This window comes from Saccoglossus kowalevskii, chromosome 2 (assembly GCF_978046115.1).
Source record: "Saccoglossus kowalevskii chromosome 2, keSacKowa6.1, whole genome shotgun sequence".
Lineage (NCBI taxonomy): Eukaryota > Metazoa > Hemichordata > Enteropneusta > Harrimaniidae > Saccoglossus > Saccoglossus kowalevskii.
The window spans coordinates 44900671-44922285 of NC_140642.1; the positions used below are offsets into that span (position 1 = coordinate 44900671).

Here is a 21615-nt window from a genome sequence, read left to right on the forward strand (position 1 = left end):
TTTGACAGACCTATGTAAAACTTTGACAGACCTATGTAAAACTTTCACAGACCTATGTAAAACTTTCACAGACCTATGTAAAACTTTGACAGACCTATGTAAAACTTTGACAGGCCTATGTAAAACTTTCACAGACCTATGTAAAACTTTCACAGACCTATGTAAATCTTTGACAGACCTATGTAAAACTTTCACAGACCTATGTAAAACTTTGACAGGCCTATGTAAAACTTTGACAGACCTATGTAAAACTTTCACAGACCTATGTAAAACTTTCACAGACCTATGTAAAACTTTGACAGACCTATGTAAAACTTTGACAGACCTATGTAAAACTTTGACAGACCCATGTAAAACTTTGACAGACCTATGTAAAACTTTGACAGACCTATGTAAAACTTTGACAGACCCATGTAAAACTTTGACAGACCTATGTAAAACTTTCACAGACCTATGTAAAACTTTGACAGGCCTATGTAAAACTTTGACAGGCCTATGTAAAACTTTGACAGACCTATGTAAAACTTTGACAGACCTATGTAAAACTTTGACAGGCCTATGTAAAACTTTCACAGACCTATGTAAAACTTTCACAGACCTATGTAAAACTTTGACAGACCTATGTAAAACTTTGACAGACCTATGTAAAACTTTGACAGACCTATGTAAAACTTTCACAGACCTATGTAAAACTTTCACAGACCTATGTAAAACTTTGACAGACCTATGTAAAACTTTGACAGACCTATGTAAAACTTTGACAGGCCTATGTAAAACTTTGACAGACCTATGTAAAACTTTCACAGACCTATGTAAAACTTTGACAGGCCTATGTAAAACTTTGACAGACCTATGTAAAACTTTCACAGACCTATGTAAAACTTTGACAGACCTATGTAAAACTTTGACAGGCCTATGTAAAACTTTGACAGGCCTATGTACAACTTTGACAGACCTATGTAAAACTTTGACAGACCTATGTAAAACTTTGACAGGCCTATGTAAAACTTTGACAGACCTATGTAAAACTTTCACAGACCTATGTAAAACTTTGACAGACCTATGTAAAACTTTGACAGGCCTATGTAAAACTTTGACAGACCTATGTAAAACTTTGACAGACCTATGTAAAACTTTCACAGACCTATGTAAAACTTTCACAGACCTATGTAAAACTTTCACAGACCTATGTAAAACTTTGACAGACCTATGTAAAACTTTGACAGGCCTATGTAAAACTTTGACAGACCTATGTAAAACTTTGACAGACCTATTTAATACTTTGACAGACCTATGTAAAACTTTGACAGACCTATGTAAAACTTTGACAGACCTATGTAAAACTTTCACAGACCTATGTAAAACTTTCACAGACCTATGTAAAACTTTGACAGACCTATGTAAAACTTTGACAGACCTATGTAAAACTTTGACAGGCCTATGTAAAACTTTGACAGACCTATTTAATACTTTGACAGACCTATGTAAAACTTTGACAGACCTATGTAAAACTTTGACAGGCCTATGTAAAACTTTGACAGGCCTATGTAAAACTTTGACAGGCCTATGTAAAACTTTCACAGGCCTATGTAAAACTTTGACAGACCTATGTAAAACTTTGACAGACCTATGTAAAACTTTGACAGACCTATGTAAAACTTTGACAGACCTATGTAAAACTTTGACAGGCCTATGTAAAACTTTGACAGACCTATGTAAAACTTTCACAGGCCTATGTAAATCTTTGACAGACCTATGTAAAACTTTGACAGGCCTATGTAAAACTTTCACAGGCCTATGTAAAACTTTGACAGACCCATGTAAAACTTTGACAGACCTATGTAAAACTTTGACAGGCCTATGTAAAACTTTGACAGGCCTATGTAAAACTTTGACAGACCCATGTAAAACTTTGACAGACCTATGTAAAACTTTGACAGGCCTATGTAAAACTTTCACAGGCCTATGTAAAACTTTGACAGACCCATGTAAAACTTTGACAGACCTATGTAAAACTTTGACAGACCTATGTAAAACTTTGACAGACCTATGTAAAACTTTGACAGGCCTATGTAAAACTTTCACAGGCCTATGTAAAACTTTGACAGACCCATGTAAAACTTTGACAGACCTATGTAAAACTTTGACAGACCTATGTAAAACTTTGACAGGCCTATGTAAAACTTTGACAGACCTATGTAAAACTTTGACAGGCCTATGTAAAACTTTGACAGACCTATGTAAAACTTTGACAGACCTATGTAAAACTTTGACAGACCTATGTAAAACTTTGACAGACCTATGTAAAACTTTGACAGACCTATGTAAAACTTTCACAGACCTATGTAAAACTTTGACAGACCTATGTAAAACTTTGACAGACCTATGTAAAACTTTGACAGGCCTATGTAAAACTTTGACAGACCTATTTAATACTTTGACAGGCCTATGTAAAACTTTGACAGGCCTATGTAAAACTTTCACAGACCTATGTAAAACTTTGACAGACCTATGTAAAACTTTGACAGACCTATGTAAAACTTTGACAGACCTCTGTAAAACTTTGACAGGCCTATGTAAAACTTTGACAGACCTATTTAATACTTTGACAGACCTATGTAAAACTTTGACAGGCCTATGTAAAACTTTGACAGACCTATTTAATACTTTGACAGGCCTATGTAAAACTTTGACAGACCTATTTAATACTTTGACAGACCTATGTAAAACTTTGACAGACCTATGTAAAACTTTGACAGACCTATGTAAAACTTTGACAGACCTATGTAAAACTTTGACAGACCTATGTAAAACTTTGACAGGCCTATGTAAAACTTTGACAGACCTATGTAAAACTTTGACAGGCCTATGTAAAACTTTGACAGGCCTATGTAAAACTTTGACAGACCTATGTAAAACTTTGACAGACCTATGTAAAACTTTGACAGACCTATTTAATACTTTGACAGACCTATGTAAAACTTTGACAGACCTATGTAAATCTTTGACAGACCTATGTAAAACTTTGACAGACCTATGTAAAACTTTGACAGGCCTATGTAAAACTTTGACAGGCCTATGTAAAACTTTGACAGACCTATGTAAAACTTTGACAGACCTATGTAAAACTTTGACAGGCCTATGTAAAACTTTGACAGACCTATGTAAAACTTTGACAGACCTATGTAAAACTTTGACAGACCTATGTAAAACTTTGACAGACCTATGTAAAACTTTCACAGGCCTATGTAAAACTTTGACAGACCTATGTAAAACTTTGACAGACCTATGTAAAACTTTGACAGGCCTATGTAAAACTTTGACAGGCCTATGTAAAACTTTGACAGACCCATGTAAAACTTTCACAGACCTATGTAAAACTTTGACAGACCTATGTAAAACTTTGACAGACCTATGTAAAACTTTGACAGACCTATGTAAAACTTTGACAGGCCTATGTAAAACTTTCACAGACCTATGTAAAACTTTGACAGACCTATGTAAAACTTTCACAGACCTATGTAAAACTTTGACAGGCCTATGTAAAACTTTGACAGACCTATGTAAAACTTTGACAGACCTATGTAAAACTTTGACAGACCTATGTAAAACTTTGACAGACCTATGTAAAACTTTCACAGACCTATGTAAAACTTTGACAGGCCTATGTAAAACTTTGACAGGCCTATGTAAAACTTTGACAGACCCATGTAAAACTTTCACAGACCTATGTAAAACTTTCACAGACCTATGTAAAACTTTGACAGGCCTATGTAAAACTTTGACAGGCCTATGTAAAACTTTGACAGACCTATGTAAAACTTTGACAGGCCTATGTAAAACTTTGACAGGCCTATGTAAAACTTTGACAGACCTATGTAAAACTTTGACAGACCTATGTAAAACTTTGACAGACCTATGTAAAACTTTGACAGACCTATGTAAAACTTTGACAGACCTATGTAAAACTTTGACAGACCTATGTAAAACTTTGACAGACCTCTGTAAAACTTTGACAGGCCTATGTAAAACTTTGACAGGCCTATGTAAAACTTTGACAGACCTATGTAAAACTTTGACAGGCCTATGTAAAACTTTCACAGACCTATGTAAAACTTTGACAGACCTATAAAACTTTGACAGACCTATGTAAAACTTGTGATGTTAGAATTCTGAATGGCAGAATACCAGGTGATTGTAGTGGGAACTTCACATGTTATCATTACAACGGAGCTAGCATAATAGATTATGCAATAGCTGGATCTAAACTCATTGAGAAATTTCTGTACTTTAAAGTACATAATTTTACTTATATGTCAGACCACTACCAGATTTCCTGCCTTCTTAGACTTGATAAAAACGTTAAACTAGATAGAATTAGTACAAATACAAATACTCTAAAAAATCTGCCAAATAGTTATATATGGGATAAACTATCAGTGTTTAATTATCATGATACCCTAGCCTCTAAAGTTATTCAAGATAAAATCAAAACTTTCCTAAATAATAATTACAATGAAGATAAAGACATATATAAAGCAGTGGATGATTTTAACTCAATAGTCACCAGTTCAGCTAATCAGGTATTTCGTAGGAAAAATATTAAAAATAACAATAAAAAATTTAAACCAAGGAGTAACAAAAGATGGTTTGATAAGGAGTGCAAAATTCTCTGAAACAGCCAAACTACTTAATAAATTCTCTTATGACACTAAACTAAGAGAATCATTTTTTGACAAGAAAAAGAAATTAAATAAAATGGTTAAATACAAAAGAAAACAATAGGAAAATATAATCGTTAACAAATTAAAACAACTTAATAATAACAACCCTATAGAATTTAAGAGACTCAACTAAAGATCAGGATAATCCAATCTCACCAGAGAAATGGGTTGATTATTATAAAAAGTTAAACATCAATGACAAGATGAATGACTTTCAAAATCAATCTAATCCAATTCCACCAAGAAAATGGAAATAATTCTACGAACAATTAAATAATAATGCTACTGGTACTGATAATCTGTAACATGATCTCAGCTACGGAAAAAAAGAACATTTTAAAAATTATAATTTAAATAATGAAATATCTGAAAAAGAAATTAGGCGAGCCATTAAAAAACTAAAGAGTTGCTTAAATACAGTTCAGACTTCCTAATTCAGCCACTACATAAATTATTTAATATAATCCTGGACACAGGTATCTTCAAAAAAGGAGACAAATCTGACACAGAAAATTATAGAGGAATAGCTGTTTCTAGTTGTGTAGGTAAAATTTTCTGTAGTATAATTAACACTAGAATTAGTCAATATACTGAAGATAATAACATTATAAATAATAATCAGGCAGGATTTCGTAGGGGATATCATACTACAGATCAGATATTTGTAATGAAAACTTTTGTCAACAAATACTTGAAATCAAAGGGAAAACATTGTATACATGTTTCATAGACTTTCGAAAAGCATTTGATAAAATCTGGAGACAGGGGCTTTTCTATAAATTACTTAATAATAGTATAAATGGGAAAACTCTATAACATCATACAAAATCATGCATTCGTTTCAAAAATAAAATTACACCCATATTTGAAACGACCAAGGGTGTTAGGCAGGATTGTGTCATTAGCCCAATGCTTTTTAATTTGTTTGTTAATGACTTAAATAATTCACTAGAAGATGAATCCACAGTCAGCTGGCGCACACGTGATAATAAAATAAATACGATATTTACTATATGGGGCCGTCATCTTGAATTGCGCATAAAACTAAATAAGAGACAAGTTGTGAAACGCGTTTTTCAGATTCCTACAAATCAGGACAAAAATACCAATCTTTCACAAAAATACGGTCCGTTGGGGTTATATTAAGCCAACCGATAACAAAATTTGGCCTAATTCATCGTTTTTGTGTGGAAAAATCCCTTGCATACGAACACCTAATTACGCGAAGAACCTAGAACACTCAGCCGGGGTCTTTGAAACCGAAATTGTCATCTAAGCGTTAAGCCGTCGCTGATTGGCTGCTGAACTGGAATGTCAATTTTTAGTTTTAAATACCCCAGGAAAGTGTTCTATGTTCTTCGTGTAATTAGGCCGAATTTTGTTATCGGTTGGCTTAATATAACCCCAACGAACCGTATTTTTGTGAAAGATTGTTATTTTTGTCCTGATTTGTAGGAATCTGAAAAACGCGTTTCACAACTTGTCTCTTATTTAGTTTTATGCGTAATTCAAGATGGCGGCCCCCATATAGTAAATATCGTATTTATTTTATCATCACGTGTGCGCCAGCTGACTGTGGCTGAATCATTAGATCCAGTTACATTGAATAACTGTAAAATAAGTTCCCTACTCTATGCAGATGATCCAGTGTTAATATCTGAAACAAAAAATGGTCTACAAAATGTACTAAATAGTTCAGAGGTTTATTGTCATAAATGGAAACTCCAGGTAAATCTGACAAAAACAAAGTTGTTATTTTCAGACGAGGAACACTGAAAAAGACAGAAAAATTCTATTATAATGAACAAAATATTACCTGTGTAGATATGTACACTGCTACACTGAAGCCAAACAAAATTTAGCAGATAAAGCAGCCCGAGCAATGTATGCATTGAAACAGTTCCTACCACCAGAAACAAATTTTAGAACTTTCATCCATCTTTTTAAAAGGTGTATTTAACCAATATTATTGTACGGGTCTGAAATCTGGGGTCATGAAATTCAAGATTACAACAAATGGGACAAAACAATAACAGAAAAAACACAATTGAATTTTTACAAACAACTACTAGGATTGAACAAATTTGGGACAAACATTGCATGCAGAGCTGAAGTAGGAGAATTCCCACTCTTAGTAGACATTCAGATCAATTTAATAAAATACTGGACTCGAATCAGTAAATTACCAGGCAATAATATCACAAAACAAGCATACCTTGAACAAAAGAAATCCAATTTACAATGGTACTCTTCAATACAAAAAATGATGAACAACATGAATTTTTCACGAGAACAACGGAATGATTTGTTAACTAAACATATACAGCAAATTGGCAAAGCTGTCAAACAAAAATACAAAAATTTCTGGGGAAAAATATAACTGAAAAAACAAAATTGAGAACTTATGAAAAATTCAAAGACTCTTATAATTTTGAAAAATACTTGGATGTGCTGAATTTGAAACAACGAATTTCAATGACAAAATTTCAACTAGTAATCACAATTTAGCAATAGAAAAATAGAGGCATATGCAACCAAAAATACCTACTGAAAATAGAATTTGCAAACAATGTACACAGAATAAAATAGAAGATGAACTGCACTTTGTTATGATATGCTCACAATGTAAAGTAATACGCCAACAAATCATTTCCAGAACAGGATGATTTCCAGAAATTTAATTTCTTGATGACTTCAAAAGATGATGTAATAATAAAAAAAGCTTGGCAATTATATTCATAATGCATTTCAATCAAGAAAAGAAAATGACATTTGTTATGTAACACTTGCTTTATCCTATTAACAACTAACTTTCTTTTTGTAGTAGTAGTAGTTATCACAACTAATCTTTATTGCTATTAACTGATAGAAACATGGTACACTGGGCAAAATCGTTGGTATACGGCGGGTACATTAGTGTATTCGCACGCGTATATTCCCGATATTCGAAGATATACGTTGGTCGGCGCACACGTACATTCAACGTATGTAAGAGGAATACACAACGTCTATTCACACATTCGGAACATACTGATACGTAAATATACACAGCAGTATATTTACGCAGACCGGAAGTTTACAGTGCGCACATTAACGTACACCTAATGCAGAACAATGCACTGCACAGAGTTAATACTGACGCAGATCGACGTATACATAGCGTATACGGTCACGCAATAAACCAGTGCACACAATTAACATCGGCGTAGATCTACGTATATTTTGCGTATACTCGGCATATTTAAAGGCATGCTATTGGCTGATTTTTCAGGAACATTTGCATACAGGTCACATATTTTAGGTCATGCTTCATTTCCGGTTAATCATTCACGTAGTAATTTGGTTCTTGGGCGCCGCACGTGCTTGTAATTTTTCTAGGTACTAGTATTTTGTTTATAAATAAAGTATCGATAGTATTACTCGTGATTGCTACCGCAACACATTTATTTATAAACACAATACAACAACCTAGCAATATCACGAGCTCCTGTTACAGTCATATACATGTAAAGATAAAGAAATGGTTATTGCCACACCCATGGCCATCCCAGTGATCAGACGTTTTTTTTATGAACACAGGACCAGCAACGAGGCATTAACCCTTTCTTTATCTGTAAGTTACAAGTGACTGTTCTCCCGTGACTTGCATCAGACTAGATCCGCATACCACAGGAAATTAAACGTGGGAGGTGATTCACAATGAAATATTTGGCCACTCGATGTTCAACACAAGTAGGATCAGGGCAACGTGAACAGTTCATAATCGGAAATAACGTTTACAGTAGATCTATGGTCAACGATAACACATTGCAACTAATGCAATTTCGTGTTAATTAATATTGAGGAGTTGTTTTTGGGTAATTGCAAAGGTGGTGATTTGTGATTCAAGTGATTTAGTATTTATTTGTAATAACAATACACACACTTACAAGTACACAAATCTTCCTCGACATACATAAATAAATCATATGGGGTTTTAATTCCAATTTAATTGAAGGTGAAAAATAAGTTCATTTCAAGTGGTTTAAATTTAGTGGACTTCTTTAACAGAAATAACGAAATTCAACAATTAATGCATTTAATGTCAAGTAATTTATAAATTCAATGAAACAAAAGAAATAAAATTCCAGTTATAAGCTAAAAATATTGAAAGGGTTTGGGTTTGGGTAGGAATCAGAAAAAAATCACGCTGGTCATCAAAACTTAGAGCAATCACGTGGGGTTTGACAGGTACATGGTGGTCCTACTTATTTCTGGAGCATGCGGATCGGTTGCCTTCTTGCCACTCGGTTGTCTTAATCCAACATCAAGTCGTTCAGGGCCATGACCTGAATGTCGGAGACCTCACAATGAACATTCCTTTCCGATCTTCTTCGCCGTCTTCCTCATCTGACATCATAATGTCCACAACTTTCGTCACCATCTCCCACATCTCTTGTTCTTCCTCTTTAACTTCTTTTCCCGACATTCCGTCAGCTGCAATGATAGAAATGTTTACACTATATTTATTATATTTATTATTACTGCTATTTTAACAAGCTTGAATAAAACGAATTCAAAATTATAAAAACTATAAATTAACACTTACTCATCTCCTCCTTTGTTCTTTATTTGTTTTTTCCAAGCTGTATAAAAACACTCTCGTCTCTCTCTGTCATTTTCTGGTAACAGTACCTAAAATAGAATATGTAACAGTTTAATTGAGATTTGTCAAGCAAATTTGAATAGGAAAAGGTGTTGTATTATAATGTTTGGTGACCTGGACAGTTTTTACTCAATATATTACCGACTCAACAGTGGGCAATGAGATTCAAACCTACCTCCCGCTCGAAATCAAAACGTGCTAATCATTGTAGTAATAACTTATGTATTTTATATTTAAAATTATAGGGGTGAAAAATTTGTTAAGAAAACGCAAGCCAATCAACAAGAATAAAAAATGCACGCGAGCTGTAGCTGGAACAAACGTTGACACATTCAAGAAAAAATAAAAAAAATATAAATAAGACAGCGTGAAAAAAAAAATTAATTGCAATGGTCATATCCCGTGATTTCAAATGTTTGCCTCAAATATTATGCCACATAAAACTGTTGTTAAAATGCAAGTTAGTATGAAGTATTAGTGCTATATGACTACATCCACCCACACTTGCTTACAGGAAGTCAGTAGAAGACAAAAGATTTTTTCGTTAATGTGGGGATACGTTGGTCAGCGTGGGGGGAAACAGAGGTGTTAATCTGAAAATTCATTGTCTGTTCTTGTTTGTGATTGGTTCACAACGTTTCGAGGATCGCGTCGTAGCTCCTTCGTTGGTAGTGGGTGCGCGTAAATGGCGAGAGCCGGGTTACCACGAAAGTTGGGTTACCGCTATCGCCATTTATACACTACCATATTTTATTTAATAAAAAATTAAAACAAGAGACTGTATGCAAGTCTAACGTCCACTTTACACTAGCCTGTATCGGTTAATTGCTGAACAGCCTGAGCCCTTTGTCAATTTGAGTAGAGCTCTTTGAAAACAATGAAGGGTCAGACAAAAGCATGGAACAACGGACATCATATGGTATAACCAGGCCAACATGAATTACTAGTAATTTGGGTGAAGAGGTCAATTAATTAGATCGGACATCAATTTTCGACTTTCGCATACTTACGTTTTTTCTGACACATAAAATAAAATTGCGTATATAGCGATTTACAGGCTGTAATCAAAATCGATCCACTGAATACAAGTTATAATAGTTGCAATGAAATGGTATGAACTAAGTGTGAAAAATTGAACAGTGACTTTTCTATGCATGTTTGAAATGACACAGCTAGACACGCTACATCGACTGAAAGTTAAACACAACTTACACAAATACTGCAGGGTCAATCCGGACACGCTGATTTTCAGAACTTCTAAAAGGGTTGATATTATTCTCTTGTGGTGACTTGGTTTCGGTTTTTAAAATAGCACGCTTTTTTTCTGTCTGTTTTGATGTAGCCATGACTTCCTTGCGCAAACGATTTACTGTTGTAACTAAAGATCGCATAATGTTGGTGATCCGAGATGCTTGAAGACTGTGGGCGAGATCTATCAAAACTTCCGAATAAACTTTGACTTAGTGAAGATGAGATGGGGATTGAGATCAGCCTGAACGCTGAACATCAGACAATCGACAACTACGATGGAAATGGGACATCTTGTTCCTGGATTAATGCAACAATTACGTAACTGATTTCAAAAGGGCTCATCACTTCAGTCACGTTAGCGTATAGCATTTTGTTAGTAGGGGTGTGCGATTGCGAAATTCGACATTTCACAGTTTCATCATGTTCGATTATTATTTTATTTCCACCAGTAATATAGATATTTGTTATTTTACTATTCTGTACATACTAAAAACGTAGTGTTTGATTTGTTAGTGACGACGGTTCCAACTCAGCACATAATGATAACGTCCAACCAGTGTATTGCGCTCTCATTATTTTGGACAGTGTTCTACGGATGCCTGTTCGCGCAAAGAATTGTGGGACACTCTACCACAAATAAAGATGAAGTGAATATATATACCCTAAGAGAGACTGCACCATTGGAGTATCTCTCACGTACACCATAGACTATGGAAAATGAAAAATTTCTAGTAAAATGTATTTAGGAATTCAAATGATAGTAAGAGACAAACATTTATTTAAATTTATAAATGAAACCTAATAACAAAATACAAGTTTACAGACAGATTCGGAAAAGGATCGTCGTGACCCAAGTATAAATAGGCTTCTAAATAATAAGAATTATTTCTTTGCAATTCTCGCTGCAGTAAACAGTAGATGTATGTGGCTATGAATATCACTGCAGTTATTCAATGTTGTATTTATGACAATAATTAAAGTTAAAATTAAGATTTTGTTGAATAAAGGTACAAAAAAAACATGAACCGGTAAACTGTTGCGCTGCTAAGCATGAATAGTTAACTGATGTCAATTGATGTCACGTGATGTGAACGCACTAAAACATGAATCGTCAGTCTAGTTTTCACAAACATTTACACAGTTCCTAATATGTTGCCAAGTACCACATAGCAGGTTCAACGAAGACAATGAGAATTGTGTTCGTAAATCTGAAACGTCATTGCAAAGAGTACTAGCTAGACTGGCAAAGTCTGGACTTTTTTTTTGTTTTACAAAAAAAATATAATTAATTGTCAATTTAGCCTTTTTAACGTGGTCGCGAAAACTAGCGTGACTGCGAAAGAAATCCCAATTTGTGTAGTTTTCTTGATTTATTCTGCAGATATCGGTAAAATGTAGGTAAGGCTTTGGTGAAATTTGAAGGAGCAACTAATATTCTTCAACCTGGTATTTTTTTTAGATTTTATTTTTCATTCTTTTCGTCTGTTTTTTCGAGTTTAAAAAATGTGAGCTGGCTGGAGCCTTCATCCCTTGTCTATTTGATACACTGGATACCAGCGAATACCCCCCCCCCCCCAGTTGATTATTATAGTTCCTGGGCTCCCTGTGCAGCTACTGTAAAAGCCGGCATTCGTTGAACGATTGCCAAACCGTAAGTACACGTGAATCCCGCTTAGACATTGTCAGACGTAATAAACTCTGTTTTAATTGTTTAGGCAAGCATGGTGTAAAACAGTGCCGTTCACGCTTCACCTGTAGGTAATGTAAAGGTGATCATCATACGTCCCTACATCCGGACATGTCGATTCAATTCAATCTGTCACCTTTGCTGTTGCTCCACCATCTTGTCTCTTGGTGTCCGATATAAATCTATCGAATGACTAACTGATTCTCTCATTAAAAGGTGTTGTTGTTAACCATCGATATTATCGTCGGTTATGTAAAATGCAATTTTAAATTCAGCGCTTACGATTTGTTTGAGATGTTTACAATGTCGAATGCAGAACATCACCATCAATAAAAGGCATGATGCAAACAAAAAAAGATTCCGGAATTTTGAAAAACCGGAGCTGCAGAAGAAAGCTCCCTGAAAAAACAACTCAGCATGGCAGCATGTGTACTTCCTGTGACCTTTGTCCTCAGTATCCATCATGCAGTGTGACAAAATAATTATTTTATTAGCAGTCAGTAGATTCTACTTTTTGAAAACTGTAATTTTGAAACATGGTAATACATTGTATTTTTTTCATTTTTATTTTTTCAGTTTGTCAACTATTACAGTATTTTAATGCATATTTAAAACTCAACTGACTGAAAATACTCGACCTAAATTTTAGAATGTTGAAATTATAAAAACTAATTTCTCATAAAGATTACTGGTAGGTTGTAATTTACAGTTGACTAAAACAAAAACATTAGATTGAAAGTTTGTTTTACACCAAAATGTTGTTTTTTTTTGGTCAAAAATGTAATTTTCGATTTCTTCAAAACCGGTAGCCCGAATGCTTCGTAACTTAGATTTTTGTCTGATTTGTTCATTTTATGTAATTTTCGAATTTTTCTTGAAACACAATCACTTCGTTTGTATACCTTGCATAGATTTTGTTAGATTTGTTCATTTAGCTCTATTTACATTTATCCACTGTAAGAGTCATTCAATAACCTTTTCAATAATCATGATAGCATCACCAAGCTCTATGGAGACAGTGAAGCTATTGTCAGCGTCAGGTCGCTTGTTTTAATAAGGGTTCATTTGATTTGACAACCTTTATTTCACCTTCTTTCCCCCTAAATGGTCAAATTTTCTGGGCACAACCTATATTCACACTTTACCTTAGAAGGTCTTCTTACTACATTTTAACTCGTACAGATGCTTACTACACATAATGATGACTCTACGCAGCACCATTGCTTTTTCCTATGACAATATGTCAATTCAAGACTAACAGGAAAATAAAAAAACAAAAGAACCTAAAAGTTTCTACTCTCATATCCAAATTCCGGATGAGCATCTACGTCATTGACAGTCTGGTTAAAAAATATTTGTCATTTGTGGTAAAAAATATTATTTTCAATTTCAGTGCTCTGGCTTCCACTTCATGCATCTCAACAATTGCAGGTGTATGTTCACCTACATGTAACACAATTGTTGTTTAATAAATTATTCTTAATTGTGATTTTATAAATATCTCTTAAATGAAGTTTATGCCTTCAGTTCACTGTGCTCAGGACTTTCTTTCTTACACTGTTGTACAGATTGCAAAATATGTATCTAACAGCAGAGCTATATCAGCTGACATGCTTCTTGTTTTACTTCTAACTTGCCTGGCAACATGAGTGTACACTGTTGAGAATACAAGCAGTTAGTGCTGTGATTTTTCATTATTTAACTCCCTCTCAATACAGTGCAGTGCTGTGAATTTTCATTAGTGAACTATCTCAATACAGTGCATTGCTGTGAGTTTTCATTAGTTAAATCTATCTTAATAGAGTGCTGTGAGTTTTCATTAGTTAACTATCTCAATACAGTGCAGTGCTGTCAATTTTCATTAGTTAAATCTATCTTAATAGAGTGCTGTGAATTTTCATTAGTTAATTCCATCCCTATACAGTGCAGTGCTATGCGTTTTCATTAGTTAACTATCTCAATACAGTGCAGTGCTGTCAATTTTCATTAGTTAAATCTATCTTAATAGAGTGCTGTGAATTTTCATTAGTTAATTCCATCCCTATACAGTGCAGAGCTGTGAGTATTCATTAGTTAACTATCTCAATACAGTCAGTTTTCAATAGGTAAATCTATCTCAATACAGTGCAGTGCTGTGCGTTTTCATTAGTTAACTATCTCAATACAGTGCAGTCCTGTCAATTTTCATTAGTTAAATCTATCTTAATAGAGTGCTGTGAATTTTCATTAGTTAACTCCATCCCTATACAGTGCAGAGCTGTGAGTATTCATTGGTTAACTATCTCAATACAGTGCTGTGAGTTTTCAATAGGTAAATCTATCTCAATACAGTGCAGAGCTGTGAGTTTTCATTAGTTAACTATCTCAATACAGTGCTGTGAGTTTTCAATAGGTAAATCTATCTCAATACAGTGCAGAGTTGTGAGTTTTCATTAGTTAACTATCTCAATACAGTGCAGTGCTGTAAATTGTTATTAGTTAAATCTATCTTAATAGAGTGCTGTGAATATTTATTTACATTTTTATTGCATATAACTTATATCACATGGTAATTAGCATATATGAATATATAATGACTTCAAGAAGGTATACAGAGATATAGATGGAAGTAGATTGATATGAATCTACATATCACTGAGCATGAGAAATTAGTGGCAAATACAAATTCTAGAATTGCAAGTGAGCTTGTAGAAGCAATTGGTTTTAAGTTTGTTTTTCTATGTCATTACATATTGTATCTGTAGTATATACAGTGCTATGAGTTTTCATTAGTTAAATTACTGTTGGTACTATAATCAGCCACGGATTGTGCTTGTCTGGTTAATTCTCTTCCACAACTTCACATAATAACCCATGTCAACCATGCAGGTTACTGAATATAGTGTAGAACTACAAATTCACAGAGTCCTTGGAGGCCACTGAATCTACAAGCCTCCTTTCTGAGTGCTCTTGTCTCTTATAATATACATATACATCTGAACTTAAGTTCACAAGTTAGTCTTTTACATGTTTAAAATGTTGCTCTTGACAGGAATATACCACAAGCAGCATTATTCTGTACCAACAAAATTATTTCCTTATATGTTACTTGTCAGATATTGAGATACATGTGTAATAACATAGCATGCCCTTATATCTCTATATCTTCCTTTGATTACACTAATGACATATGAATGATTCTGACCCATATATAGCACAGCAATTCAATTTGATAATTGAAAAAATTGTTTAGATCTTTTTTGCATTATCCATCATGCCATGGTAAAGGCAATCTTGGGAATCTGTCTTAAGCATCACTGTTTAGACCAACATATGACATTTGAGATCTATGTTTGTTTCTGATAATCAAGATAAAGTGGGAAAAAAAGTCCATTTCGTTAATGTACAGCTTTCTTGGGATTTACATTATAGAAGCAAATTTTGAAAGCACTACAAAATCTTGTTATTGTAATGAAGTGAAAGAATGCATGTAATAATTATGTAAGATATAAAATAAGCAAAAAAAATTGGACATACCCAAACATCCACATAATGACTTCGCAATTCCTTAAAGCTTTAAACCCATTTGAATTGGAGAATAAACAAAATATATACAATTAAGGTTTTTAAATTCAAAAACTAGTTTATGTACCCCAATTTCTTTCTTTGGAATTTGTAACTGTTAATTTAGCTGAGTTTCAGGAATTCCCGGTTCCTAAGTGTGTTAAGGAAAGAGAATAGGATCTGTTTGTAATAAGAGAAAGGTGATTGCTCTCAAAATACGCTTTTATCAACATCCTTATGGAGGTTAAATTAAAGGTTATTTGTTTATCATACTTTCATTATTAGATACATGTTCAAAATGTTATGGAAAATGGAAAAATTGGGAAGTTCTCCATTTGTTGGGTTATATCAAATTTGAATTCAGCTGCTTCAAACTGTTCGAAAGTACTCTCCTAGCGGGTACTGAGTACTGTTGCTGGTACAAAAAATGTAGTCATCGTGCTATGAAATTCAATACTTTACTATGTGAGGAAATACATGTATAGATTATTAAGGTTATCTGTGTGTCAACAGACTTTTACATATTTATTCTAGTCCCTGGAAGATTTAGAATAATATCAGTTTGAGTCTGGATGTAATTACTTTTTTGTGTAATTTCCTTATCTGACAAGTGTCATGAGATAAGAAATACTGAATTTTAATTGGTTGACCTCAAATTGTCACAAGAAATTGAATTTAAATTGTTTTTTCATATATCTTTGTCTTTTCTCTGTCCATTGGAGATAATGAAGAAAAAACTGGTGCATCAAGATTTCAATATTAAAGTAAAACAGATTGTGTAACTGTTCTTTAGCGAAAAATTGTTTTTAGTCATTTCAAAATTATCAGCTTGATATACATGTAACATTGGAGTGGCCAATCAAGAGAATTATTACTTAATGGTTACAACTATTATGTGCGTCATATTTAAACCATCCGGCTACAGGAGTGATTTGACACAATTATGAGATTGGAATCACTGTCACATGGTGATTTGACACAATTATAAGATTGAAATTTCAGTCACATGGTGATTTGTCACAATTATGAGATTGGAACCTCAGTCACATGGTGATTTGACACAATTATGAGATTGAAATTTCAGTCACATGGTGATTTGTCACAATTATGAGATTGGAATCTCAGTCACATGGTGATTTGACATAATTTTGAGATTGGAATCACAGTCACATGGTGATTGGACACAATTATGAGATTGAAATCTCAGTCACATGGTGATTTGACACAATTATGAGATTGGAATCTCAGTCACATGGTGATTTGACATAATTATGAGATTGGAATCTCAGTCACATGGTGATTTGAAACAATTATGATATTGAAATCTCATTTACATGGTGATTTGACATAATTTTAAGATTGAAATCTCAGTCACATGGTGATTTGACTCAATTATGAGATTGGAATCTCAGTCACATGGTGATTTGACATAATTATGAGATTGAAATCTCAGTCACATGGTGATTTGACACAATTATGAGATTGAAATCTCAGTCACATGGTGATTTGAAACAATTATGAGATTGGAATCTCAATCACATGGTGATTTGACACAATTATGAGATTGGAATCTCAGTCACATTGTGATTGGACACAATTATGAGATTGGAATCTCAGTCACATGGTGATTTGTCACAAATATAAGATTAGAATCTCAGTCACATGTTGATTTGACATAATTTTAAGATTGGAATCTCAGTCACATGGTGATTTGACACAATTATGAGATTGGAATCTCAGTCACATTGTGATTGGACACAATTATGAGATTGGAATCTCAGTCACATGGTGATTTGTCACAATTATGAGATTAGAACCTCAGTCACATGGTGATTTGACACAATTATGAGATTGGAATCTCAGTCACATGGTGATTTGAAACAATTATGATATTGAAATCTCAGTTACATGGTGATTTGACACAATTATGAGATTGGAATCTCAGTCACATGGTGATTTGAAACAATTATGATATTGAAATCTCAGTTACATGGTGATTTGACACAATTATGAGATTGGAATCTCAGTCACATGGTGATTTGACACAATTATGAGATTGAAATCTCAGTCACATGGTGATTTGACATAATTATGAGATTGGAATCTCAGTCACATGGTAACTTCAATGGAGAAATGATGTTGTGTTGCTTTGTTGCCATTAAAGCAAGTAGAGATATAAGAAAATACATGTATTCATCAATTCCATCCTATACTTCCTGATCACAGAACTATAATTACAGGAAATGAAAAGCATGCCTGATTGCTTCACTTATAGACATTGGAATCCAAATGTGCATGTGTCTGTGGTTTATAAGGAATCCATGGCAGACATGAGACATAATTGTAGAATAAGGCATATCTATCCTGTCTTTAAATCTAAGAGAAATCAACTTCTTGTGCAGTAGTCATATTAAATAATAAACATATGAACCCCAATTACAGTTAATCCTAACTCTCTGTTATTAGTGGCTGATAATATAATTCAATGATTGTAAGGCCCAGAAAAAAATTGTTTGTCAAATTGTTTTCAAAATTTGATTCACACGTTTTTTGTTACTCACATGTCAAAGCACACAATATGAATCTTTGCAGCTAACATGTCTGTCTGTCCCTGTCTGTACAGCCAGGTCAGAATGTCACAATATCTGGCTATACTGTGTAGTTTATTTATGTGTGGTCGGGTTTCATGGTCATGGGGCAGACATTAGATAAATGGAACAAGCATAGCATATGTTAAACCAAAATTACAATCTAAATAGAAACTAGAATACTGTCTCTTGATTCCATGTAGATCTTGCATAGTGCATATATGTATCATAGTATCATATCAAACCACCTGCTTAGGTCATTCAGTAGATTGGTGATGCATCCATACAGCTCATTCACCTGAAAATTGTTAGTTTCAATTTAAGGTGCTGCTAGTGAGAATAAAGTTGTACTCTTCACTTGGATCTTGTCAGAACAATGAGCCAAAAAGTAGTATTGCCATAGTAGTACTCCTGCTGTGTATTTAAGTAAATTTTTTAACTAAATTTATAAGTCACATTTATCTTTCAGTTTACAACAAACATAATTTTGGGTGTATTGGAGATGCACATCTAATAAATAAAATATGGTACATCTCTGTTTATTTGAAATACATGTTACAAATTAAACTCCGCTCCAATTTCTAGCGATTATGAGCTACATGTACCTCTTCAATTCAAAAATCACATTAAACTCACCTCCTGAGGAGAATTTTCTATTAACACCTACTGGCTAATACTGGACTTGAGTGCTACTACTCTCATAAAAAAAAATATATTAAATTGAATGCTATTTGCACTATGTTTGATTTCTGAAATTAAAAAATATGATTGAGCGTATGACTTTGCCTTTCAAGATGTATATCTTAGGTTACTATTTAATACTTAGACACTGGAAACATAGGAATGAGATTAGATATACAAGGTTTCTACTAAATAATCTCTATTAGAGGCTGTCATACATGCATTCATGTGAATACCAGTTATTAATGGTAATATATAGATATACATGTAGTGATGGTAATCTAAAAATTGTCAAATAGTTAATAATAAATTTGTAATTAAAAGTAATCAACATTCAAAAATTGCTTGAACAATTAATTTGTAGTTAAGTATTTGAAAATTATTTTATGAAGAACTAACAAAACAAATTAGTTTGATCTCTGGTGTTCCATATTCTGTGTTTCATAGTCGGTGTGTTCAAATCGTGATCATTGCCATGGAAATGTGTTCTGTGGGAAAACTGAAATGGACATCTAATCTGAAAGGATACCATAAAGCTGTATGAAATTGAAGATTGAAAAATGATCAATCACAGTGAAGACGTGGGTAACTCATGAATTGTTAAGTGCTTGAATAGTTTTGCCTGTATAGTATAACACCTTACATACATCAATGCTGTATTATGATTTATGATGGACGTTGCCATCAAATGGTGTATGGTCAAGTGACAACTGTGGGTGGATAGGAATTTAAAGTGACCCATTTTTGTACAACTCTGAATGTTAAGTTTGAATAAATATAGTATAGTAGTTTTACAGTGAATTTCATGAATGCATGAATGTTTTTTTTTTTATATAAAATATTTATAAATGTATTATATATTTCATATGATTGTTGAAAACAACTTGACCAATCAAAACACATTTATAGATGCATAGTAGTAAATGATTTAAGGAAACTCGCAAAGACTAATGGGTAATGGGCATTACCAAATGATTTCTATAGGCAATGAAAGCATATTGTATTCTTTGGATTAGAGTTTAGCCCGAGAATTGTCAGGGTAAATGTTTTTATACATTTCCATAAAACACCATAATGCCTTCATGAAATTCACTATATCTTTAAAAATAAATATTAAATTAAAAAAACTTTCAACACTCCTTTGAATACAAGAATAATAGACTAGATCACTTGTTTGTTTCTGCAATACATTATAAAGTTCAAGCTAAATGCATATGACAAAGGGACAGAAATTCCAATTGACTCTAGTGGAAAAATATTATCTCGTGGGAGACGTACTGGAACAAATGTACATTTATTGAGAATTGGAAGAATACCACTATTACATGTACATGTATTATTCATATCAATAATAATGGACAGTCCGTACTTTAATCATAAAAAGCAAGATAATTATAATTCATTTTCTCTATGTTTATATTATTGACAGTTTGGCATTTGTTATCAATTCACTATGTACCTCCTTAAGAACCATAACTATACATGCATCATATGACATATTATTGACAGTTTGGCATTTGTTATCAATTCACTATGTACCTCCTTAAGAACCATAACTATACATGCATCATATGACATATTATTGACAGTTTGGCATTTGTTATCAATTCACTATGTACCTCCTTAAGAACCATAACTATACATGCATCATATGACATATTATTGACAGTTTGGCATTTGTTATCAATTCACTATGTACCTCCTTAAGAACCATAACTATACATGCATCATATGACATTATCAAATATCTATAATAAAGTGATTCCATATGAGCAATGTAAACTGTGAAGCACATTTTGTAATCGGCTGAGTTCTTGGATCTGTCATAACTGAAGGCTTTTTTGTTATAACCACTATTCATTGTCAAAACTAGTCTATGCCAGATTTAGCTCATAATTTTGTATGGTGGACTGGCAATGCTATAATTATAGTTTCACCATATTAAATTATTCTTTGTTCTACTCCTTAAGCATATAATATTTGATAAATTTAGCTACTTACACATGATCAGCTCACTCAATGACATTTTGTGTAATCACCTTTGGTTCAGAAACATGTATAATGTAAATAAAATGAGTTATCATGTTTCTCACGTACTTTATGTGTTAGACTTGTAGAGAGCAGCGAGACAATACAGTTCATCAAAAATTCACTTTTACATATTGTTTGCAGGGAACTATGCAAAATCCATAGCAGGAAGACAATATAGTTGACATTGAGTCTGAAAGGATCACCTCTGAAATAAATGAAGAAGAAGATGATGTTGAGATTACCAGAACACCTGGCATACACAGACAGCGTGCTAACACTGTGCGATGGAAAACACACTTTAAGCTTTGACAATTGTAAACTTTACTCGTATTTTATAAAACAGTTTCCATTTAGACATTTAATATATTGATATACTAGTATATCATAAATTTAACTAAGTGTGTTAAGTACTTAATAATAATTCATATTTTATAATTCACCCAATATTAAAATTTGTTATTTCAT

At 33.3% G+C, this 21615-nt stretch overlaps 1 protein-coding gene and 1 long non-coding RNA gene across 2 annotated transcripts in view; one reads left to right on the plus strand and one right to left on the minus strand.

The window, feature by feature from the left end:
• Positions 1-21346, plus strand: part of LOC102803953 (uncharacterized) — a 269239-nt gene extending 247893 nt beyond the window's left edge. The window contains exon 4 of the mRNA XM_085507627.1: positions 21292-21346. Coding sequence (XP_085363753.1) covers positions 21292-21312 — 21 coding nt within the window. The 3' untranslated portion in view covers positions 21313-21346. The remainder of the gene's footprint in view (positions 1-21291) is intronic.
• Positions 8601-9638, minus strand: LOC146749030 (uncharacterized). The gene is made up of 2 exons (XR_014931481.1): positions 9313-9638; positions 8601-9200 (listed from the first exon to the last, which is right to left on the minus strand). It is a non-coding gene; the product is annotated as an uncharacterized LOC146749030 (long non-coding RNA).
• Positions 21347-21615: the final 269 nt, after the last annotated feature.